The sequence below is a fragment of the Bacillus rossius genome, chromosome 8 (assembly GCF_032445375.1).
Source record: "Bacillus rossius redtenbacheri isolate Brsri chromosome 8, Brsri_v3, whole genome shotgun sequence".
NCBI classification, from domain to species: Eukaryota; Metazoa; Arthropoda; class Insecta; order Phasmatodea; family Bacillidae; genus Bacillus; species Bacillus rossius.
The window spans coordinates 1,674,709-1,700,493 of NC_086336.1; the positions used below are offsets into that span (position 1 = coordinate 1,674,709).

At 40.9% G+C, this 25,785-nt stretch overlaps 1 protein-coding gene across 3 annotated transcripts in view; it reads left to right on the forward strand.

Moving 5' to 3' along the window:
• The window catches only part of LOC134535444 (gamma-tubulin complex component 5-like), a 36,096-nt gene extending 10,805 nt beyond the window's left edge, over positions 1–25,291 (forward strand). For 2 of the 3 annotated variants that reach the window (XM_063374545.1, XM_063374547.1), the window contains exons 7-17: positions 5,225–5,360; positions 7,119–7,286; positions 12,468–12,652; positions 13,101–13,428; positions 16,027–16,249; positions 16,704–16,937; positions 18,041–18,161; positions 19,739–19,909; positions 22,980–23,062; positions 24,119–24,269; positions 24,964–25,291. In XM_063374545.1, the coding sequence (XP_063230615.1) occupies positions 5,225–5,360; positions 7,119–7,286; positions 12,468–12,652; positions 13,101–13,428; positions 16,027–16,249; positions 16,704–16,937; positions 18,041–18,161; positions 19,739–19,909; positions 22,980–23,062; positions 24,119–24,269; positions 24,964–25,022 (1,859 nt within the window). In that variant the 3' untranslated portion in view covers positions 25,023–25,291. Of the gene's footprint in view, positions 1–5,224; positions 5,361–7,118; positions 7,287–12,467; positions 12,653–13,100; positions 13,429–16,026; positions 16,250–16,703; positions 16,938–18,040; positions 18,162–19,738; positions 19,910–22,979; positions 23,063–24,118; positions 24,333–24,963 lie in introns of all 3 variants that reach the window. The other variant, XM_063374546.1, reaches the window with a different exon arrangement.
• Positions 25,292–25,785: the final 494 nt, after the last annotated feature.

The window sequence follows — 25,785 nt, forward strand, 5'->3', positions numbered from 1 at the left end:
TTAGCCACGAAAATGGAAGTTTTGAGACGTTTCGATTCGGACGAGAGGGCTGTTGAGATTAGTAAAGTGTTAGGTCTGCCACCTACCACAGTTCGTACAATTCGATCAAACGCGGACAAAATTAAGAGTAGTTTACTGAACATGTCATCTGTCAGTGCTACAAAGACGAGTTATACACGTAATAGCGCTATGGAGAAAATGGAGAAGATGCTTGCCGTATCGATTGAAACACAGAACCAGCACAATTGCTCCGTACATTTAAGGCTTATTCAAAGCAAAGCTCTATCATTGTACAATGAGGAAATGAAAAATGTTGAAGGAACTTCAACCGTTAAAGAGGAAGTGTTTAATCCCAGCCGCGGGTGGTTTCAGCGATTTAAAGCCAGGTACAGTTTCCATAATATAAAACTGACAGGCGAGGCAGCAAGTTCCGACACTGACGCCGCAAAGGAATTCATCCCGAAACTTGAGAAGATCATTGAAGAAGGTGGCTACATGCCGAAACAAGTTTTCAATGCAGATGAAACGGGACTTTTCTGGAAAAGAATGCCGGCGAGAACCTACATCGCTAAACAAGAGAGGACTGCGCCTGGTTTCAAGGCTGCAAAGGATCGTGTGACAGTATTGTTGGCGGCAAATGCAGCTGGCGACTGTAAAATGAAACCGCTGCTGATAACCAAGTCAGCCAACCCACGAGCCTTGAAAGGTTACTCAAAGGAGCACCTGCCAGTGATTTTAAGAGCAAATAATAAGGCCTGGATAACTGGCCCCCTGTTCAGGGAATGGCTTAACTTGTATGCCATCCCTGCATGGAAAGAGTACTGTTCCAAGGAGAACCTTGACTTTAAAATTCTCCTTCTGATCGACAACTCACCTAGTCACCCACCCGAGGTAGTAGAAATGCATGAAAATTTGAAAGTGGTTTTTCTTCCTCCAAACACCACAGCTATCTTGCAACCACTAGACCAAGGCGTCATCGCATCGTTCAAGGCCTATTATTTTCGGCGTACATTCCAACAGCTGCTTGAAGGTACAGATGGTGAGGATAAGCCTACAATCAAGGAGTACTGGCGTGGCTACAACATTTTGCATGCTATCAAGAATATTGGAGAAGCATGGACTGGGGTCACTGAAAAGTGCTTGAACTCGACGTGGGGTAAACTGTGGCCTGATTGCCTACATAATTTTAAGGGATTTGAAGATGCCTCTCCTGCTGTAGACGTACGCGCGGACATCGTTGACATCGCTAAAAGAACTGGATTCAACGATCTCGAAACTGACGACATTGACGAAGTCTTGGATGCTAATGTAGAAGAGCTTACAAACGAAGAGCTACACCAGCTGGTAATTAATCCTGCAGCAGACAACACTGATACTGATAGTGAAGATGATGACCCGGAAGTGAAAACAGACATCACAGTGAAAGAACTAACCTCCGCCTTAGGCCATGTCAAAATGGCATTGCAAATTTTTCCTGAAAAAGACATAAATGAGGAACGGAGCTCTAAAGTGCGGCGAAACGTAATGGAGAGTGTTGGGTGCTACGAGGAGCTCCTCAAGGAGAAAAAGAAGCAGACAACCAAGCAGACAACACTTCATGCTTTCTTCGGCGGAACATCAAAGAAGGCGACAGCTTCCACGTGTGAGGGAAAGGAATCGGAAAATGTTCAAAGTGACTCGGAATAAATTGACAAACTTGTGACGTCATCCTTTTTGGAATTCTATTCACAATGTGTAGTGTATTCAGAGCTTTTTCATTTTAAATGTTACGTAAAATGATATAATTTATATTGTTTGCGACGTAAATTTAAAGAAGTGTTTCTCATGAAAAATATTTTACATTGATTTTTATTAGAATTATTCCCGTACGTAAATTGTAAGAATTGCGCCGCGCTATTGTATAACCCCCTTTATTTGTTTATTACTTCATGTGATTATTTTAAATCAAGGGCTCTCAATGTTTGTCATACTTATAGTACTTTTATTGTATGTATGCATTTCTTTTGACTTTGTTCTTACCAGCCTCCAAAAGAAAACAGTTGTTTTCTCCCGCGAATGACTCAAAGTAAAATCTGTGTAGCGCTAAACCACTTTGTATCCTTACACTTTGAATGCATTATGCGTTTATATTACGTACAGTATGTACTATATATCTGTTTTTGTATTTCAATCAATAAAGGTAATAAAGCAGCTGGTTAAATAACCATTCTATAAAGCTGAAAAGTACTAGTTGGACTTGTTTCCCACGCTGTTGGTTTTCATTTGCTGATAAAATTGCCCGTTGTCACGTCTGTATGCCAGCGCTTCCGGCCGACCTTGGGCCGTGGCCGGTCGGTGGCATGAAACATGGCTCATTTTGCGTCGTTTCTATTTACGTCGCGGTTTTCAGGAACGTAACCCCGACGTAAACCGAGGACTTACTGTATGTAAAATCACGAGTTTTTAAAAAGTGTTCATTTAAAATATCTCAGCAGTGCGTGGGAAGCCCTGTGAATGGCGCCAGCACGCTACATCTGACTGGCTGGTACCGGCTGGCATTCGGCTGGAGGAAGGGGAAATTTTGAAAATAAATCAGCCAGAGTTTGTGTGTGCATTCTGTGAGTGGTTGTTGTGGCCATGTAGCGTTGTTGACGGTTCTCCCGTGGTGTTGTAAATGTCTCTGAACTGGCATGTGCAGTCTCCACGACAGATCTCCAAGATGCAACTGTGACCAGGGCTAGAGTTTAAGGAATATTTTAACCTGCCCAACGGACAGGTGTAATCGAAAATTTGCCTGTCCGCCATCCAATTTGCCTGTCCGCTGTTTTACCCAAATAAAAAAAATTTCAAAGTCGCTGAAAAAGTGAGAAAAAAGAATTTTTGCAATATTTTGCACCTATTTTTATCACACACGTAACATCCTTATTTTAATCATCATTTTCAGACGAGTCACTGTCTGAGTCACTGCACGAATTACTTGGCTGATTCTGTCTTGAACATCTTCGATAAGGAGGCTGAAAGGGTCGACGTTTTCTCTGAACATTATGATACCAGAGATTTATTGCTGGTGCTGGATCAAACTCACTTTCAGCCATTATTGTTTATTTATAGATATTGTCAAAGACGTTTTATTTGCGGTCGCGGTCGCATAAATGTTATTAATCACCTCTGCTGCATTAGTGCGTCCGAATAACCTCGGCGTCACAAGTTGCACCTGTCCACCGGACAGTTGCCTTTTTTATTTTGCCTGCCCGGACGAGATTTTGCCTGTCCCGGGCAGGCGGACAGGCGCTAAAATCGAGCCCTGACTGTGACCCAACATTGTTCTTGCGTGAGATTTCCCAACCTTCAAGTGCAACGTTCCGTGACAAAACTGCAGCTATCGTTTGTTCTTTGAAAGCCGCACTTCAAAGCACAGCGTTCCGTGATCCTCCAGCCGCCCCATGAATTTCTCTCCGACCGTAACGTGCTAGTTTTTATAAACGCATTGTTACATTCCAGGTTGGCCCGGCAACACGATCCGGAATAATAACAAATTACAATTAAAACTCTTAAAAGAATTATAATTAGGGACTGGAAAAATTCGCGGATTCAATGACCTCCAGGATAGGCTCCACGATCCTGTGCATACTCGGGCAAACTTCGCCTGTTCATTGGCTACTGACGTGTGAGGCGTCTCAATTGGGGGACTCGTGATTACATATTGCTTTGACTGAGGGTCTATGATTGGCCCACAGTCCTCCATATTAAATGTGAACCAATAGAAGAAGTTGCATAAAAGGATAATTATTTGCATTTTAGCATATCGCGAAGTGAATCCGCGAATTTTTCCGGTCTCTAATTATAAGTTACATTTTTAATTTTGTTTTGAGCGAGCTGCACGGCCGCTGATGTAGTGTTGCACTGGTGTAGTGCTAGTGGTGTAGTGTTAGTGGTGTAGTGCTAGTGGTGTAGTGCTAGTGGTGTAGTGTTAGTGGTGTAGTGTTAGTGGTGTAGTGTTAGTGGTGTAGTGTTAGTGGTGTAGTGCTAGTGGTGTAGTGTTAGTGGTGTAGTGCTAGTGGTGTAGTGCTAGTGGTGTAGTGCTAGTGGTGTAGTGTTAGTGGTGTAGTGCTAGTGGTGTAGTGCTAGTGGTGTAGTGCTAGTGGTGTAGTGTTAGTGGTGTAGTGTTAGTGGTGTAGTGTTAGTGGTGTAGTGCTAGTGGTGTAGTGCTAGTGGTGTAGTGTTAGTGGTGTAGTGTTAGTGGTGTAGTGTTAGTGGTGTAGTGTTAGTGGTGTAGTGCTAGTGGTGTAGTGTTAGTGGTGTAGTGCTAGTGGTGTAGTGCTAGTGGTGTAGAGTTAGTGGTGTAGTGTTAGTGGTGTAGTGCTAGTGGTGTAGTGCTAGTGGTGTAGTGTTAGTGGTGTAGTGTTAGTGGTGTAGTGTTAGTGGTGTAGTGCTAGTGGTGTAGTGTTAGTGGTGTAGTGCTAGTGGTGTAGTGCTAGTGGTGTAGTGTTAGTGGTGTAGTGCTAGTGGTGTAGTGCTAGTGGTGTAGTGTTAGTGGTGTAGTGCTAGTGGTGTAGTGTTAGTGGTGTAGTGCTAGTGGTGTAGTGCTAGTGGTGTAGTGCTAGTGGTGTAGTGTTAGTGGTGTAGTGTTAGTGGTGTAGTGCTAGTGGTGTAGTGCTAGTGGTGTAGTGCTAGTGGTGTAGTGTTAGTGGTGTAGTGTTAGTGGTGTAGTGTTAGTGGTGTAGTGTTAGTGGTGTAGTGCTAGTGGTGTAGTGCTAGTGGTGTAGTGCTAGTGGTGTAGTGCTAGTGGTGTAGTGTTAGTGGTGTAGTGCTAGTGGTGTAGTGCTAGTGGTGTAGTGTTAGTGGTGTAGTGTTAGTGGTGTAGTGCTAGTGGTGTAGTGCTAGTGGTGTAGTGCTAGTGGTGTAGTGCTAGTGGTGTAGTGCTAGTGGTGTAGTGCTAGTGGTGTAGTGCTAGTGGTGTAGTGTTAGTGGTGTAGTGTTAGTGGTGTAGTGCTAGTGGTGTAGTGCTAGTGGTGTAGTGTTAGTGGTGTAGTGTTAGTGGTGTAGTGCTAGTGGTGTAGTGTTAGTGGTGTAGTGCTAGTGGTGTAGTGCTAGTGGTGTAGTGCTAGTGGTGTAGTGCTAGTGGTGTAGTGCTAGTGGTGTAGTGCTAGTGGTGTAGTGTTAGTGGTGTAGTGCTAGTGGTGCTGGGCCTCCTGGTTGTGGTTTCCTCCGGGCTCTAGCACCAGTAACAACTGCGTTGTTCCAGAGAAGCCGCACACTCTGCTGTCTGTGAAGGAGAAGCTGCGTCCTCTTCTGGACGACCTGAGGCTTGTGCACGACTTGCACCGGAGGGCGGCCGTCGTCCCGTGGGGCAGCTCCCCCAACTGGCTCAGTGCCGCCTGGTCAGTCGCCGCAGACATATTCTAATTATTAACTAGTACAGGGTTCGTTCTCTTGAGTCTGGACTCCGTGAGGGTTTGCTTCGTGAATTACTAGCTGCAGTAGAATTGGTTGCATGTCTGTTTCATTGTAAAACATTCTAATTCACTCTGCTCCATTTTTATTGATGTGTAAACATCTTAGCTCTCGGTATACAACTTTTGGTATGAGTAGTTTTGTGAAAATTGAAGTCAAACAGAAATGTAATACGGAGATGGCGGACCCACGAGTAGCAAAATAATCCTGTATATATTCACTTTCGTAAACATTAGGGTACCAACCGAATGTATTGGTGTGTCAATGAAACTTAATGATAGTGAAACTACCCTGTAATATATTTGGTAAATGAAAATAGACATAGTAACAAGTAATCCCAAGTTTTAAAAAACCCAAGAAAACTTTCATTCCAATGTAATATTACATATTCTCCTTGTGAAATCCCAGTAGCCTCGTTAGCTCAGCGGTAGAACGCCTGCTTCTTAACCTCAAGGAACATGTTTCAAATCTCTTAGCTGGAAAAAATTTTTAATTTTAATAACATAATACTATATAATAACATTGAATCAGCTCAATAAGGTTAAGGTTTGTTTGCAGGAATTATTTACAGACTGATTTCAGTCTTTTGAACAAAAACAAATGTGCAAACATATACTTTATATTATAATATGTGTTTTAATATGTTTTGTTTTAATATTGTAGTATTGCCATTGTAGTATAACTTCTTACGTGTGCAGAAACTTAACAATATTACCTGTTTAATTTTAACAATGATGAGTATTTTAATAAAAAGCCTTGTCGAAAATCAGGTCCAAAGCTGGGGTTTTTGTCAGAGCAGTTTATCTTAGTTAAAAATTCCCGATTGTTTCGTGCTACTCTGCTATCTGTGTTTGATGATGGCAAGCAAAGTTTATGATTCAAGCAGCAAATTTCAGCAGTGGGTGCAGAAAGTGTGTGTATGATTTGTATCCAGAAATTTTGGTATTTGAAAAGCAAATATTTTTATTATCAGTTTGTTTATCACACTCTGGATTACCTATTTTTAAGAATTCATTAAATTTTGTGTTTGAGTTTTGCATTTTAAGTTTATTTGCAACATGAACAACATGAGGAAACATGAATTTGTTCGTTACCGAGGTTAGATGTTTACACAGCTCTACATCAATGGCAAGTACTGAAAGATTCGCTCACATTTCTTATATTGTTTGCTTGTAATTTTCATGGCTCTAGATAGTACTCAAAAAACTTCCCAGGTTTTTTTTTTTTTTCATAAAAGTTATTTTTATGAGTTGTTTCCAAACTAATTCACTTATGGTTTTACCACAGTATCATTATCAGCTCCAGCATTTGAGTATCATTAGAGTGAAAGTGTAAGAGACAGGTAGACCCTTCTAGAATTATGTGTGTGTGTGTGTGCATGTGTGTGCATGTGTGTGTTAATTCAGATGGCTGTATATTTGTATGCATAAGGCTGTTATGCAGTTTGCATCCAGTTTATTCCTTCTTTTTTTTAATACATGTTTTGGTATGAGTGTGTGTGTTATAGATCCAAATATGTGATCTTTTGTTTTAGTTTTTATGCTTGTTATAGGACCTGGATAAAAATGCCAAATTTTAAAATAATCTATGTATTAAGTTGGAAGTGTTTGAATTTTAGTGCAAACGATAAATTTTAAATATTTGTTTCCTGCAGTTAAAATGTTTCTTTCCTGATCTATTTGCAGTATGTTATCGGTAATATACGAAGCATTGGAGACAGCTGTTGACGACCACGTAGCTTCCATGATGTTGAGTATTTTCATGAAAGTGTTCTCTCCGTACCTGAGGATCGCAAACACTTGGCTGACGGGCGGCCAACTGGAAGACGACACTCAAGAATTCATCATCACGAGGTTAGCATCTCCAAGCTTCAGCTGTTGTGTTGGGTAACCTCAGATCATTCAGCATACTAATTGCATTTACTCATGTACCTCATGCACACAATGTATGTACACCAATCCCTCGCATAGCACGTCTTCAATTAATGCGAATTCAGTTAGCACGATGTAAATTTTACTGCCCTAGTCTCGAATAGCACGTCTGTAAATTTCAGTTAGCACGAAATCGCCACAGGCTAAAAAAAATCTCGGAAACGACGCGACGTCAGGTATGGAATTCGAGGGGGGAAGAGTGGTTTGGAATGCGAGGGGAAAGAGATGCGCACGCAGATAAACAAACACCGGGCCGCACTGTTGATGCCCGGCCGCAGACCAGGCCCTACCGTTGATGCCCGGCTGCAGACCAGGCCGTACCGTACAGAAACCAAAACAGATGAAATTGGACACGTTTTTTAAAAAAAAGCAAGATGATAGTGTTAATTTCACCCCAGAAAATATTTAACTAACTTTTATGTTTTGTATATGTACATATTGTACATACAGTAAACTCCCGGTATATCGCGCCCCGATTGATCGCAGAATCGGGTATATCGCGGGTCAAACCATGTCCCCCAGTCAGAAATGAATAATAATAATGGAATAAATGGTTGACAGCCGATTAGGATAATTTTGCGTTGTAACTAACAAACTAAGCATCGGGCAGAAAAAAGCCTAGGCGTAGAAAATGTCCGCAGTAAAATTCTAAACAAGATATCTCCGTACATTATTCCTCTATCTTGTAGGGTTTTCAAATTATGGTCCAATCCAGCCGTGATATTTTCTGAAACACTAGTTCTTAACGTCGCTTTATCTCACAAATGAAGCATTGGACAGGGGACCTGATAAAGCCCACCGTCCAGCGACATTATCCAGCGTGACTCGGCTGGGGATTGATGTTGGATAGGCTTGATTGTCGGCAAGCGCTGGGAGGGGAGAGGCTAGCCGAGAACATGGAGAGAGGTAGAGATTAGAGCGGGCAGAAACACCAGGGGGAGTGGGGGAGGGAATGTGTTCACGCAGCACACAGGCAGTGCATGAGTCACTTGACTGAGCAGCGTCGCTGCGTACAAGGCAAAATCAGGTAGTCCGGTGTTTAAAATTCCACTCCAGAATCTTAATTGGTACTTTACTGGACATCTGTATATAAATGTTTTGTTACAACTTAAACCTACAGACGTAATATTTTAGGGTAATTCATTGTATTATACAAGTTCATCTTTTTACTTTGGTATAATGTTTTAACATTAAATAGTAAAGTAAATCGGCTAGCGTATTTTTAATCTTTGCCCAGGAATTCCCAGTGGTCCAATATTTACGTGAACCATACTGTACCACTTTTGCCGTGAGGTAGTAAACAAGTCCCGGAAATGTTTATGTGTAGCGGTCTCCCGACCTTTAAACAGAGGCTGGGGAATATAACACTTGCCGATCCGAGCCACACACACTCAGCAACTCGACACAGCGTTTGGTGAAATAAGTAAAGACAAAGTTTAACACGTTTTTTAATACGGCGTCACTGATTGCGCTAAAATTAAATTGGCACAATTTTTGTTTCCCACATGTGACCATTTATAATTTACTGTAAGCATGGATAATAAAGTTTAACCACTTGACACGATAGACGATTCTTTATTTTTTATTGTACGAATGCTAGAATCGTTTTTTTCCTGTATCTGCGGCCTGCTTCTACAAAAGACAAGCTATCTGTAAGTAAATCTAGAATTTTTATTTTGTCAATCAAACTCGGTACTTTGCGATTCATATTCGGTTTGAAGTATCACTACGGCCTTTCTTTTTAGAAGACTTTGACCACAGAATCGTGTGTAACCGCACACACTGCACTTACTTTGTTACGGACACTGACGAAGCAGATACTGTGGCTAACACCACGAGACTGGCAGCAGCAGCTTGTGTGCCGCACATGTGTTTGGCGGCGTGTGGCGCGCTCGTAGGCCGTGCGACAAACTGTGCGCGGCACGCGGAAAAATAAAAACAATTCAACATTTAATATTTATCTTTAAAATTTATTATTTTTATTTTTTCACCCGTGTTTAGTGGAAACTGCGGATGCAAAGTCCGCACAAAGGCGGGCCGTCTATACTGTGCGTGCTTGCCGACCTATTAGAACACAGGCGGTGTTTTATGCCTTTTGACCTTGGTCACATCGAAACATCGCGGTTATGCAACAACGCGGGTAAAAGTTATGTCCCCCCGACAACCGCGTTAAATAGGGAGTACCCGTATTTTAATGTTATGTTTGTGCTCTAGGGAAAATCTAAATCTGTTTATCTGTTAACTGATTTGTTTACATAGCCGCTTTTATAAGAGGTGTGCATAACAAATTAAATGTTTACATATGGCTGTGTGTTTTAAAGTTATATAAAACCGGTTCTTAATTTCATAAAAGTGTTTTAATTTTGTTAAGTTTTAAACGTAATAACAAAGGATCCAGCTACTTGCAACAGCAGGCAGACAGACGCACGCGCGTGTTGAAGGTCACGCCTGGGCGGGCAAGCCAACCTGCTGACTGACGGTAAATATGTTACCACTTATCTCCCGTTACACTGTGCCATGTTTTCTTTATCTAACGTATTCGGTGGTAGGCTTAAAAAGATAAATGATATGACATATGCATTTTCAAGTATTATTCTACGCATTTATATTATGTAAAGATTACTTCCCTACACATCTTGGAACACATTAAATAATTTAGCCTTATATTTATGGGGACTAATTCTTCAGAATACGCGATTTCGATTAACACGAACATTTTTAGGAACGAATTAGTCGTGCTAAGTGAGGGATTGGTGTATTTAGTTTTTATTTTTTCTTAGGTTAGTAAAATATAGATATTTCACTATTTGAAGTAGCTTGGCTTCTGGGTTGTAGTTGTGTCCTAGGCAAATAATTCACCGACGTTTCGGTCGACATTGCAGTCGCCATCATCAGGGAGCAGTAGGTAACTGCTCCCTGATGATGGCGACTGCAATGTCGACCGAAACGTTGGTGAATTATTCGCCAAGGACACTGCTACAACCCAGAAGCCAAGCTCCTTCAGACAATGGCCGTGAAAGCCTGCGAACATTATTTTCACTATTTATTTACAATATATTGTTACTCAGCATCATGTTCTCTGATACACGGGTGCTGCAGCCATAGGGGACAAGTGGACACGCATCTCCACTAATTAGTGTTATATTTTGTACCTCTCAATAAGCAACCAAAGAAAAAAAAGAATTTTATTCAACTATAAAATTTAGTATGATTTAATTTTAAATGTGTGTTATAAATGATGATACATGTAAATATTGATAATGCTGCTTTGCTACTTTACATCTTTAGGCCTATAACGTTATAAGGAAGAGGTTAGGTCAAGATGTAAGGGTTAGCCACGGCACTGTTAGTAAAGGATGTGGATGTACTTCTGACACATAAACCTTTCTTAGTTCCCATTGGAATCACACCGTTACGTGGCAGGCTGTTTATGGAATTCCAACATGAAACTGTCATCTAGATCTCATAAGTCGAAAGGCTTTAACTGTCGGTGAAGCACCTGCGGTAAGAACCTTCAGTTCTATGGCGGTGCTGCTCCACCAATGGGGACAGGGCACAGGGCACAGGGCACTTTCTGACATCGAAGGCAGTCATCCCTGCAAGCACCTGTAGTAATTTGTCGTTTGCCGTTCATATTTAAATGTTTATTAATTTTTATAACGATAGAAACGGTAGAAAACCTCACTTAGGTTCTAAGAGTAATGAACGATAATTATTTAATTCAATGTAATTTAATATATTTGTTTTGGAATCAGAATATGTTTCATTCTCAATGATTTGCTAGCTGTATGACATTTAATGCACTTCTTTAGTATTTATCTTTGCGTGTTTGTTTTAATGAAAAATTATTTACGTATCAAAATTTGTCTTGTAACATAATTCATTCCAAGTAATGCATTTGTACAAGTATGACTTCCTTGCATAGGCTAGGATTGGTCGCTAACAGTTCATATAGTTTTAAGCCCCTGACCCAGGAAGGAGCAGTTCCAGAGCTCAGGGAAGGCAACACACTTCAACTCAAATCAAGAATTGAGGAAAAAATTCAGAAGGCTAGACATTTCATTACAGTTGGACTCAGAAGTGACATGGAAGTGAAAGAGGATGTTAATGACTGGTTCAACAACTTGGCAGTAACTGAGCACGCAGAAGGCATAGGAGAGCTGGTGACACGCCAATGATTTTTTTTTGTTTTGTTTTTTTATTTAAAGTTAAAGGTGTGATCCTTCCCCTCCGTATGTTGGTTTGATACTTTCTTATTCTAGATGCAAATTTGTTGTTACGTTTAGGAAACCTTTGCTCTTTAATTAATAATAAAGTTTGTACAGTAACCTTTTAAGTTAAAAAAAGGCCAACGAAACTAATACTTATGTTTGGGGCTGAAATATGTGAGCTTCTAGTCCCCAAAACTAGCATTTCTGTAAATGTATGACTACTTGTGAAGTGGATTTCGAGGGTAATGTGTATATGTGGAGCAGCCTACCTGACTTCGTAGAGGCCTGCTTAACTCTGACAGGTCCAACTGTCGCTAGTTGCGCCTCCCGACCTTCGAAGTCCCCGAGATACCTCCTGGCCAATCAGCTATTTGTGTGACCCTGGTGGACATTGATAATTCATCTTCTGTCTGATTCTTATTTACATGTTTCAATTGCAGGTTTTACTTCACTAGACGTGGATTTCATTTCGTCTTGTCATCGATGTAACTAAATTTACTACATGTTATGAAACATTCATTAAAGAGAACTTCAAATTAGTGCTCACATAAATAGGTACATCCATACTGATGTAATAAATAAGTCAGTCACTGAAATGTATGTGGCACAAGACTCTGTGGTTTAGTTTTGTTTGTTGTTGAAAAAAAAATTGTTTTATAACTTACCGGGATGTCTTCAGATTTTCATACACTGTGAGAATTTATGGAAAAACTTTGCTAGTTTGACCATTTTCAAACTCCTAAGATTGATATCATATTTAATGTTTGACTGTATTCTGAATCATTTAACAGGGTTTTGTTTTCTCTGACTGGAGGTAAAGTATACAAGTGACTGGTGTAGTGTGTACAGTTGAACTAGCTGGAGAGTGGCGGGCTGTCCCACGTGTGCCTAGGAGCGACCGGGCGAGCGAGGGCCTGGAAGTACGGCCCTTGGAGGCCGCGCTGCTGCAGAGAGGCGTGCGGCCGGCGCCTGTGCTGCGCCTGTTCGCCCGGCGAGTGCTGCAGGCCGGCGGGACCATGGACTTCCTGCACAGGCTGAACCGTGTGTCGGAGGTCACCGGCCAGTCGCAGCCCTGCGGTGAGGGCGCTCGTTGGCGACTACAGTAGGGACCCAACCCTGCCATTCATGGTCTTTATGAGGCGTGGGCTATTTAATATCTGATGTGTCAAATATTAAAGATCAGACACAAAACACACCTTTATTATTTAGCGTATTTAGCACAATATAAATACGTAAATATTTAAGTACTATGTACGTAATCATATTTTTTTTCTTTTTAGTTGAAGGAGAAATAGATAAATCATAATTTTCTTATGTACATATTAATAAACGTAAGACATTACTTGAAAAAGAACTTGTTTTTCTTTGCTTTTCAAGGTTCATAATTGTTATAAAAATATTTCTTTTTTCGTCCTAGCCCTGTTCGGATTAGGCGGATTTTCGGATTAGCGGGACTCTACTGTATGTGACAGTGCGATTCCTTGTCGAATCATGTTGGCAGTAAAATGATCCCTCCACGTTTCAGGTGAACTGTTCGTGAAGCTCTCCGCAGACTCGTCCATGCTGACTGTCGCCCTGATAGACAAGATCGTCGCTGCCGTGACGCACGTGGAGACCGGCAGGGCGGCTGACGAGCGCGAGAGCGAGGCTGGCGATGACTCGGAGCCTCTTCCTGAACAATCTCCGTACGGCTTCACGCATCTGGATTTTCCAAAACACATGCGTCAGCTGGGCGACCCGTACCTGTTGGCTGCTTTTGGGTACTTGTTTGACGAGGATTCCCAAACCGGGGCATCGTTACACATGCACTCGTACAAGATGGAGGATTCTGCTGAAACCACGGCCTTCAAAAGGTACGTGCGCTGGCTTTATGATCAACAGTGTGCTCGTGATACAACAGTCGTGTCAGCTGCAACTCTAATACTTCAAAAATACTCGGTTAAACTGTAAATCCCACTCTTACTCTTCCTATAAGTGTGAAATGATTATTTTACATGTTTTTGAATGAGGTTCAGTTGAGAAAATTGTCAATCAAATCTGATTGATTTTTTTGGAAAAATTGTTTAGTGTTACCTTGCTTATAAGTGTGGTGGAGTTCCTATTTATTAGAGCTTTACCGATATGAATCAGCAGAAGCCAATACCTATCTAGTTGAATCAGCGTTTCTGCCGATTCACGATATGCTTGTTATTTTTTGGTTGTTATTATTGAAAAATGTCTGTCATAATCTAAAAATCCACCTGTACCCTTTTCACTTTTTACTACATACTTTGAACATCATTTCTTAGCTACGTGTGCCAGCCGTACACATCAAACTTAAACATCCTTTATTTTGATGACGTTCTTGAATCTAATACATCGTAAATAAATATATCAACAGTATGGTAAAGTTAGATAAGAACAAAAATTTGCTTTATTTAGAACATGGCTACCACTACAAAAACAACTGAAAATACCAACTGCTTGAACTTCAGTCTTTCAAGTTATAAATTAATATTTTCCCACCAACATACAAATTAAGTAAGATTCACAAATAAAGGTGTTAAAAACTTTTATTTAAATCCTTAGCTACTAAACTTAAAATTATTGTTGATAGTAAAGTGTGTGTGAACCACGTCTGAAATCTTGGAGAACAAAACCACCACGTGGCGCCAGAAGAGCTTGGGGAAACATCATGTCCAACCCTGGACTGGGTGGTTTTATATCAGTGACATTTACTCTTGGCTATGACCATTTGGAAGGAACAAATAAATATTTTTGAAAATGTTTCATATTAATCCTGGTATCTTTAGCTCACCAGGCAATAAAAACCACTAGTCCAAATTACTAGGCTATTATCAGTATATACTATATTGTTTTTTTTTATTTTATTATTTTTTTTTTTAAGTTTAAAACTTTTTCATTTATTTCAAAAAACTTCTGTCCAAATAGCGTATTAATATATTTTCTCGTAATTATCTTGTTTGGATAACAACATTTTTGCTGGTTACCACCGTGGACATCTCTATTTAGTCTATACCCTTCTCATAAGAATCACTTTATGGGGCTATCATTTCTGTTTCCCGTAGTTCGTAACAGCTACAAATAAAATACATCACGTATTACATTAGAAGGCTGTCGTGGTAGTAAGTGTTATAATGGAGAAAAAATGTGAAGCCATTAATTTATTAGTGCAGCCGTCCGGCATTGAACTGAATTAACCCAAGTCGATGTCAAAGTGTAATTATTTTTAAAATTTTTATAGTTTGAAAATATTTATTGGAATTTGTGTGAATTTTTCACACACTGTTTTTAACCAAGTAACACTTATTTGAAGTACAGTGTAAACTCTTTATAACGTCACTCGATTTAACGACAAACTGCTTAAAACGTCAAATTTGCTTGACTTTGGTTGGTTTACCTTGTTTTCTATACAATAATACACCCTATATAGCATCACACTCACTCTATTTAATGACAACAATACAGCATTATAAATCATTAAGCAGTACTTTCTAAGTTGCCGAAGTTGATCAGAACTGCAGCTGTGTACATTCTTTTGTTTGCTGTTTTGTTGTTGCATTATCTAGCACGTGTTTAATTCAACTGATGTACAGGAGATTCTAAGAAATTTTGTCTTTTGTTTTTGCATGATGAACTTGCACATGTTTATACCTCGTTCACTAGACTTTTGTCAAGTTGTTACACGCTATCATTATCGCAGTTGCTTACAGACCTTTGAACTGTAAACATTAAGAGTAAACAAAAATCTTTGTGAATTGACGAAAAAGTGTTATTAATACGCTCAATAGAGACGGGAGAAAGTATCAGTGATGTTGGAAGAAGCTTTGGATTTAGCCACTCTACCGTGTCTACAATATGGAAAAACAAAGAGAAAAAATTCTACAAGCAGAAGAAGGATGGAAAATCTGCTAAAAAAAATTAAAGAAACCTCAGTACAAAGATCCAGATCAAACGATGCTGTCTTGTTTTTATAGACATATAGGTAAAATGTGTACTATATTAGCAAATACATAATATTATAGAATAGCAAAATTACATATTTTATTTCTCTCCATTTAACGACCACTCTCCGTAACGCCAGAAAATGCTCAGTCCATTGAGTGTCGTTGTATAGAGTGTAGACTGTACCAGTGGCGTATCCAGGATTTGAGTATGGGGGGGGGGGGGGGGGGGGTTGTTAAGAAGCATGCCCCCCCCCCCCCCCCCCTTATTAAAGCGGTGGGGTCCGGGGGTCCTCCCCCGGGAAAATTTGTATTTTAAGGAGTAAAATAGTGCTATTTTAGCAGTTTTCGGTACTTAAATTTAAATATTGTAATGGAAAATTTTTTATTAATTTTAATATGGAATTTGCTTTGTTTGAGTGATGAATAAGAAATTAATTACAGATTTGGTGCTAAGGGGGGGTACAGAGTACAGAGTGTAGGCTGTAGCCCGGGGCTGTGCGGCAGGCTGGACGGGCTGGCGCTGGGCGCGGCGCTGCCGCTGCGGCAGCTGCTGCAGGGGCAGCTGGGGGCGCTGGTGGCGGAGTGCCACGCGGCGGCGTGTGGCGTGGTGCGCCGCCTGCTGCTGCAGGAGCTGCTGCTGCCCGCGCACTTCTCCGCGGTGCGCCACGTCGTGCTGGGCCAGGCGGGCGACGTGCTGCACGACTTCGCCACCGGCCTCTTCTCCCAGGTCGGCCCCTGCACCCCGCCCCGCTCATGATTAGAGACCGGGAAAATTCGCGGGTTCAGTGACCTCCAGGATGGACTCCAATATCCTCTGCACACTCGGGCAAACGCCAACTGTCCATCGGCTGCTGACTTGTGAGTCGTCACGACTGGGTGGCCTGTGATTCGACACTTCTACGAGCGAGGGTCTCTAATCAGCCCTCGGTCCTCCAGATTAACAGTGAACTAATGGCAGAAGCAGCACTAAGGTATAATTATTTGAATTTTAGCATAGCACGTAATGAACCCACAAATTTTTCAGGTCTCTGCTAATAATTAAGGGGATGCGCGTACAAAGAAACCCCTTCTTAACTGATTTAGAATGTCGGGAAGGAATCACGTTTTCACAAGGGCTCGCGCATGTGTTGACGAGCCGGCCAGAGGGCCATGCCTGTAGTCGTTGCGTGGCACGGCCGCAGGTGGAGCAGGGGGCCCTCAACGCGTACGTGCTGTCGCACAGTCTGCAGAACTGTGCGGAGGAGCGCTTCCCCGAGCACGGCTGGCGCTTCGCCGTGCAGGAGCGTGCCGACGAGCAGGCGTGCGCGGATCTGCGCACCAGCGTGCTGCAGCTGAAGGCATCGGCCCTGCGCCCGGTCCTGCAGCGCGCCGTGTCTGCCATGGCTCTCATCAGCACCGTGCACGTGCTGTACAAGGTCCGTGTCCCTTCGTCTCACTTGCTTCTCCCTCCAGCTTTCCTTTACAGTTTCCAACTACTGAACAAATTATCATTTCAACTAAGTACAACCTAACTACCTATAACCTTTCCACTATAGTGGCCAATTGGTCACTCTCTTATTCATATTTGTTAAGAGCATTAAAGATGTGCACTATTATCTTAATATTCTGTAAATTAATCAAATAAACAAACTTTTTCTTATAACTGTCAATTAATGAACAACAAATCAATTCAGAGAATAATTCATTACTTCATAAAATTATGGCTAGTCATGGTGGGTCAGCAATACGAGATAATCTACACTCTTATGGAACCACTGGTATTGTAGAACAAACATACCGTTGGGATCTCAGAGTTGCCCTATGCATGATGAGAAGACTGCGCCGGCTCAGAGCCTTGTGCTTGGAGGAGATACCGCGCTAGAACACCAGCGAGCGTCACGCACTAGGCAGGCCCCTTAAGCCCTGATTCAGCTCATTTGTCCACGAGTCCATGACGCACTTGTGAGTATCGGTACTTTAATCTGGTGTGATAGTCGATTAGTCTCGTTTTTTCTGTGCAGCTTCTTGGATTATTGCTTCACTAAATAACTTGCTTTGATGGAGTGACACTTACTGGTATGTGTTAGGACCCAGGTTCAACCATGTTCTGGCCATCCTGATGTACATATTTCATGGTTCTCAAAATCTTTCAAAGCAAATGATAGGATTGTTTTTTTTTTTTTTTTAACTATGAGCTATGGAGCTATCCTGTATCCTGTTTTGTACAGTTTCATGTGTTAATGCTCCAATAACCTTGTGGTTAAATTATTTAATAAGAAAATAAAACTGTTTGTTTGTACTTATGAAGTTCAGACACGTGCTTCTGCCAACAGTGTTCGGGATTTGTTCAGCCACAAGAACTTTGTTTATATTATAATGACATTTCTCCAGATCACCATTGTGATTTTTTAATGTTCATCAATTTTCAATCAACTTGTTTTTATTTTAAAGTTGTAAGTACAAGCAGTAGTTTTGAATGGTGGCTCACCTGCAGGCACCGCGAGGGGTGTGCTACGCTGAGGCAGCGCGTGGGTTGCAGGTGGACTGGCCAGTGTCGCTGTTCCTCAACGACGTCAACATGAAGCTGTACAACAAGGTGTTCCAGTTCCTGTTGCAGGTCAAGTGGGCGCTTCACTCGCTCAACCACCTCAGGTTCACGGGTGAGAATACCAGTGCCTCCAGCGTCAAATCTATATGCAGAATCTAATTTCAAGATTTTTTTTTTGGTAGTATTTCTTATAACTTCAAAGGGCCAGTCTTCTTATAAGCAGTGCATGGAATATAACTTTTTAATGGTTGCTTGTAGAAAAAGAAGTTGTAATATTGTAAAAGAAATTATTATAATATTTCAGTTAGACTTATTTTAAATAAATAATTGTATAGTTACCAAAATTTCGCTAGTTTGAAGCTAGGTGGAAGTGGGATCAAAGTAACTTCAACTAGTTAAATGGGAACCAATGGTGTACCATTCCAGTATGATACAACAGCAGTTGTGAAAATGTTGTTATATTAGAAAATAAATGAAAGTAGGAAAAAATATATTTTATTCATTAAACAAAAATGATAATATATTAAGGTACAAATAGATATAACAAATGTGCAGGCCACACCCATTAATCGTTATAGTTTTTACAAACATGAGTATAAAACAGATGCTTGAAAAGAAAGCATCATGAACAGTTTGCGCAATGAAAATGCGCCTGACGTAACACGTATATAAGTACTGCACATAAGGAAAGTTCTCTTAATTAATGTACATTTAAAAGACCTTAGCAGGCAGACAAAAGTCATATAAAAGTCTCACGCTATCAAACGTTATCAAACAATTAAGTATAAATATTAAGGCTTTAAATTATGCATTAAGTTTACTTGCAACATAAGCTTTCATGGCAAATTTAAATGGGAATCGCGAACCCCAGCTAAAAGACATTAAAACAAAAAATATTACGACAGGGAGGAAGCCCAATGCGCAAAACAAATAATCAAGCAAACACTCATGTAAATTAAGGTCGGTGATAAATGGAACATCCAACAAAATTAGGTACAAGACCCATCTAGACCACTCAATCAAGAGCAGAAGGCTCATAAGAAAGAAGTTAAACTTGAGCAAACAGACCATTAATGCACGCGGAAATTACAATGCAGAGATCCATAGTGGATTTAAAGCGAAGCTTCTAACATAACTAATCAACCATGAGCATAAGTAGCACGGCCTCCTCCCAGCGGACTGCCTACGAGCGAGAGTGACTGAAGACAGTGCCGGCCTAAGCAAACTCGCGGCCTTATATACAGGCGAACTGTCTTTCGAGAACAATAGAGAAAAGCGGTGGAGGGGAAGGTTCGAGAAACGAGGAGAAGGGAAGACGGGAAGCCTCGGGAAAGGAGGGGAAGTGCGGAGGGGAAGGCTGGGGCAAGGTGGAGAGGGGGAAAGGATGGAGGGGAAGGGAGCGCTCTGCTAGCCCGGGAGGCGGCAACTGCTGCAAGTTATTTTTATTTTTATTTTTTTTTTATTAAATAATGTATATTATGTTCTGTGTTACTAATGTGTCTACCTGGTTTTGTACATTATGTTTGTTCATTTTGTATACTTTGTTTGATAGTGTTTCCCTTTTTACACCATTTGATATCTCATATTTGTTCTCATTGTTTGTTATTCAAAATGTGTTATTTGGGCACGCTGATGGTGGGCTTGTCGCACGAAGCGTGAGTGGGTGGACGGATGGCGGTGTGCTTGCAGACCTGCGCGGGCCGGAGCGCGGCGCGCGGCGCCTGCAGCTGCTGAGGTTCTGGCACACGCACACGCTGGGCAGCGTGCACGCCTACCTGCTGGGGCAGGTGCTGCAGTCGGAGAGCCTGCAGCTGCAGCGCGCGCTCGACACGGCCCGGGACCTGCACGGCTTCCTGGCAGGTCGGCCATCTCTCGCCATCTCCCGCCTGCTCCGTCAACCAATAATTAACCTTCATAAACAAATTTTATGAAAGCAATAATGGCCAATTATTAGGGACCGGAAAAATTCGCGCATTCAATTACCTCTAGGATAGCCTCCATTATCCTCTACATTTCTCAAGTAAACAAGCTTGTTCATTGGGTAATAAATTGTGAGGAGTCTCCACTGGGTAGCTTGTGATTCGACGCTTCTTTGGTCGATAGTCTCTCATTGGTCCAGAGAGCTCCAGTTAAACTGCGAGCCAATAGCAGAACCAGCAGAATTGTACACATGTTTGAATTTCAGCCTATCACGAAATGAATCCGTGAATATTTCCTGTCTCTACCAATTATACACCCAAATTTTCTGCACAATAATAAGCATATAATCATACTTGGAGCTTCTTGAAGACGCCTGAAATGTGTGATTGTTTCGAATGGAGTCTGCACAAGTGCTCAATATCCACTTGGAGTTTGTGCAGGCTGGGATTAGGGTTTCAGTATTATTGAAACTAGAAGCTAATCTTTTTTTAATGTAGACACTGCCCGAGTTGCTTCGGCCAGATGGTTATCCACAATGTGTCGCTCAGGTTTTCAATCTCTGTTGTTACGATTTCATCTTCTATGACACACCAGCTTGAAGCTCAAAATTTCTTCAAATGTTTATATATGTAACTTGACTAATTTTTGCTAGCCGGAGGTTAGGTCCCGTAAACTCCACATAGTGTCAAGCATTCTCACAGCGTGTAATACAGTCTGCAGCTCTTAGATTTACACCTTCTGATCATAAATAAACTTAGTTGTACAAACATACAATGTCAGTATTTTATTTTATATTTCCTTCAGTATTTCTGTATGTTTTGTAAGGCTGTGCAAAGAATTTTTTTTTTTAATTCAAATCAAAAGTGTACTAAAAATCTAACACCTGAATCATTGCCGAAGACAAAGTGGAAGATTACTGAAATAATATGCTGCAATAAATAATTCCGTTTATACAACTGGGGTGCTGAAATAGGTGCCAGATCAAATATCCTGCACATCACAAACAGAAAAACGTGCAGGAACTTTGAGAAAGTTACCAACTCACAGTTTGTAAAAATGAAGGCAAAATTGGAAGAAGAAAAACTTATGCTAAAACAAGACTAACTTATGTATGTAGTTACATTTTATAAGTGAACACATTACAGTGATTGTTTGTAATGACACATATTTTCCAAAGGTTTGGAATAGGATGTTCTGCAAATTCTGAAACACTGTGGCAGGAATTTTGCTTTTCCTCCTTTAAGTGTGTAAGTATGTGGCACTAGTAATAGGTACAAACAGTCCTCAGATGTGGTACGTAGAATCCTGCTGTCTCTCTCTTGCATTGAGTCTTACTCATTTATACAATCTTATTGCAAATGCATCTTATTACTAGCACTCTGTTCACATTTAGGAAAGGCATTTCAAGGCAACTGGTTGGGAGCTAGCAGCTGGCCACACTTTTTGTCTATCTGTTGCAATCGCAGATAGAAGAGAAGAAACAACTGTTTCTGAGAGTGATAAACGTAAGAGAAAAATAAGTAATAAAAAAAGAGACTGAAGTAAATAGGTTATTTCATCCGTAATAGTATCCATCATTTTCTTGTGTAAAAGGCTCTAGGGTTTTGTCAGTCCGCTGGAAAGAGATGATTACCTGAGCTGTCTTGTAATAGCGATGGTGTTGTTACTACGATAGGGCGCAGTTCTAATTCTTCCAGTTTCTGGCTAAATGTGTTCTGCCAGATCTATAGAGGTTTCCATTTTCATCAACATATTTTAATCAAATGAGTCTACATTTCATATTTCTGCTCTCTAAACATTATGTGTACTTTTATTTTTAACTAATGTTATTAAAATATCATAGCGTTTCCGGACATTCCCGAGGAAACCCGAAGCCAGACAATAATTACGTTTCAATCTTAATAATTATTATTTGTACAATCTTTTCTCTTCATTCAAAAATTGTTACATAATTTTCAATGCATTCTTGTCGTGTTAATTTAGTTTCCAGTGGCACGAATTCGCAAATATCTTGTAACGGCAATTGTTTCGGCGGGAGGACGCCATGTTAGTCGAGCGAGCCATGATCTCAGCCCAGTCTTCCGCCATCAACGACCGAGAGCAGACGCTTCAGCACTCCGGGGACCTCACCGCTTGTTTTCTCTGCCAAGTAATTCTGTTAACTTTAATTTCGTCTCAATCACTTTCTTTTAGTCCTTGGAGCTACTCTCGGTCGGGGGACTGTTTCATTAATTAGTTTACGGCCAGTCTCGGTCTTCTTCCTCGTACTACGTAATTTAATATGTGACCACGTGGTGGCGCATCACCCCTCAACAGATTCGTGCCGCGGGCGTTTTGTACAGTTTCAACCGTGTACGTGTGTGAGCGGAATTAGCGGAATAAATCAGGTGTGTGAATTTAACGTATTATTCTTTTATTTTCAATCTGTGTGACCACGTGGAGAGTGACGGCGTGTGGGACGCCTGAGAGCCCACTGCGTAGGTAAAAGCGTGCCCGACGCTGAGAGCGGGCAGGAATTAGTGCTAGATGTTTTCAAGGGGGGATATCACGTCTCACATGGGCGACGTCACGCCCTGAGTTAGGAGTCTCACCGGGTCCACGTGCCGCACCACGTGGTGGCGCCCACTAACAATCCACCTTAAAGCCTACCGATCGACCCCCCCCCCCCCCCCCCCCCCCCGCGACAAAGCTTTACCAGTATGCTGACAGTTCTAATCTATTTTCACGTGATGGTTACTTCCCATTAAAACTCAAAAGTTTTTGCCGATAGCATGGTGTTAGTTATGCCCCTTGGACTACTGCAATAAATTGGACTGTAACTGTAATCTGCTCTTAACAAAGAACTTTGGAATGTTTGAAGGTTTTTTTTTTTTTTTTTCTTTTCTCAAAGAGGAAGTCAAAGAAAATTAGTCTGTGATTTGACTTTGACTTTCCAAAGCTTTGCACAACCCTAATGTTTGGTTAGATCTTGCAATGTTTTTCTACCTGGAATTTGCTTAATTTTTTTCAGCTCACGACAACTACGTGAAGACGATATACAGAAAATGCTTTTGTCCAAGAAAGCTTGACTTCATCGTATGTGGTGTTCATCAGGTATGAGCCATTATTTACAGTAATGCATGCATAGCATAGTTTTATTTACTTGTTTATTTATTTTTTCATTACATTATGATATGGATAATACTTAAGGTTTTCTTACAATTAACATATTTTAATCAACCTAAGATTTAGTCTTATTGGAGACTGGAAGATTCTAGAGCTGTGTACAGGTATTTAGTAGTATCTGCGTTTCTGTCAGTGTTCAATTTGCCCATAAACTCTTGGCTAATATAATCTTAATTGACAAAAATTGCTGGCACAACACGGGGATAGACGTCTTCTCACCTAACTCATTTTTCTTTAAAAAAACTTTTGGAAGAACGTTAACACCTTATTTTTTTGCAATTATTATATTATAAATAAGTGTTGAACTTACAGCTGCTTAGCATCAAAGTGTTAGTTACAACACACATGGCCTGAAGGAGAGAGGGGGAAGTCACATAGACTGCACTACCGCCGCATGTCTGCTGCTTGTATCTCTGTTTGTTCACTGTTTGAAAGGGAAACTAGATACATATTATGTATGCTGATCCTTAAGTTGTGCCCGCTTTGTTCCTCGCGGCCAAAACACGTCTGCCCTTTTGTCCTGAACAGTCTTACCTGAAGCTACATTTCCCAACCCCCCAACCCCCTTACTGGTTGCAAGTTGCTGGCATGGGAGAAGAGGGTGAGAAGTTTGTTTTAATGCGTGACAACCATGGACACCCGTGAAATCCCCTCAATTTCTTATCTTGCGTGTCTTTTTCTTAAACATCTTTAAGTACTGGGAAAAAAAACTATTAGTAATGCAAAATGGTTTATAATGATTTTGCCTCGTGGATCGCTTAAAAAATTTATTTGGCTGTAACAGTCTCAAGAATATTTTAAGTTTTATTCGAGTATTTTTTTACAAAAGGCCATGTACGCATCATGGTTCATCAAACCTGCAAGATAGTTGATAAGCCGTGCGTCAGTGATTAGACTCAAAGGCGATGATGATGCAGAGTTATCGTACTATGTATCTCCAAGGAGCGGCCAGCAGGTGGAGTGTTGACCGGGTGTTGTGCGCAGCTGGTGGCGCAGGCGTACGTGCTGAAGGCGTGCTGGGGCGAGCGTGCCGCGCCGGGCGTGCTGGACTGCCTGGAGGCCATGTACAACCAGACACACTGCACGCTGACCATCGTGCTGCGTCTGCACGTACAGGGGGACTTCCACTCGGAGCGTGAGTGCCCGGCGTCTCGGCTCTCTGTGGTGTAGGGTTGCCCCTGTTCGTCTGGAGCCATCGGTACAAGCACAGCTGCAACAGTGCAGGCATTTTGCATTCAGTGCCATCCACTTTGTTTACTTAACCTTTATTTATGTGTTCATTGCATGTGATGTTTATAGCTGATTTCTTGTGATACTGGTATGCTCGTGGTATTAAAACCATAAGTAAACCAACTCCACCATTTTTTAACAGTGGTAATTAAAGGTAAGCTATAGTTTTTTTTTTATTTGCTTTATTAACTTGTTGCTTTGTATTTAATGCTACCGTTGACCTGCCGTTCCCATTCTGCTTGCGTGGAAAATTAAAAAAATTCATGTTGAAGAAAACGAGTGCTAACTTAGAATCTGAGTGCGCTGCTTCAGATCATGCCGTGATTTGTTGTCGTCGTTTATTTAAAAACGGCCTTTCTTGCAGGGTGGGTGTACAAGTTTTGAAGGTTTTCGTGTAAATAGGGTGAAGGGGCCATTCTTTCAGTTCACAAAAAAAATATTTTAGTTTTTATCGTTATTAATTGGGGAATTTTTCATCATTATGAATTGGGGGTCATATTTAAAATGTCTTAGGCATTAATAATTGGCCTTTAGTTTTCTGTAAATAATTGTTTTTATATTAAGGTGTATTATTATTACCAACCTTCTTTTTTTTTCAGTGGAAGGTCTGTATTCGGCCTTGGATGATAGAATACCATTTCCTGAAACACATCTGTAAGATCATCTCACCACTGAAGAATAACTTTATGTGGGTTTACTGTATATATGTACATGTATTTTTTTTCTTTCCGAAAATAAGTTTTGAGTATAGGTTATTTATTTCAATAATTTTGTACTGTCTATTGAATTACTTGCACCAAACTGCTAAAATTGTTTACATTTTTTTAAATTAAATATATCTAAAAGTTGTGTTCCAAAATACTATGTTAATAGCTTAGATGCACTAAAAAAACTCAATAAATAAGCCATTCTTTTTGTTTAACTCACCTTGGATTTAAAGTTATATTGAAGCGTGTGTGTAGCTGTTTAGAACAAGGAATTGATAAATATTTTCACGTCACGCCATTTTACAATACAGTCTCTCTTGATCTTCAGTCTTCCACGACCTTTGTTTCCAGAGGACCACGCATGTTCCTAAACATCATTGAAATTACAAAAGTAACTTTAATGTTTTACTTGATTAAATGATCAGTGTAAACCCCTCATTGACATTTGAAATCAGTTAAAAATGGTTTTACGTCACATTCAAAAGTAAATAAGTGGTGTGTACAGGGGTGTAATGAAATGCATGCCTCCCGTCTGCCCGAACAACCGACCAGACTGTACCAAGTGATACGCCAAGTCTTTCAGCAACAACTCATGTGCTTGCTGTAGGGTCCTCATCACACGCTTGCAGAATTCCTTCATCCACTAGCTACTAGCACACTCCCTTGGTGCGCATCACTCGAGGCTCTTGGAAGTGTAGGTTCCCGGTCTCCTCA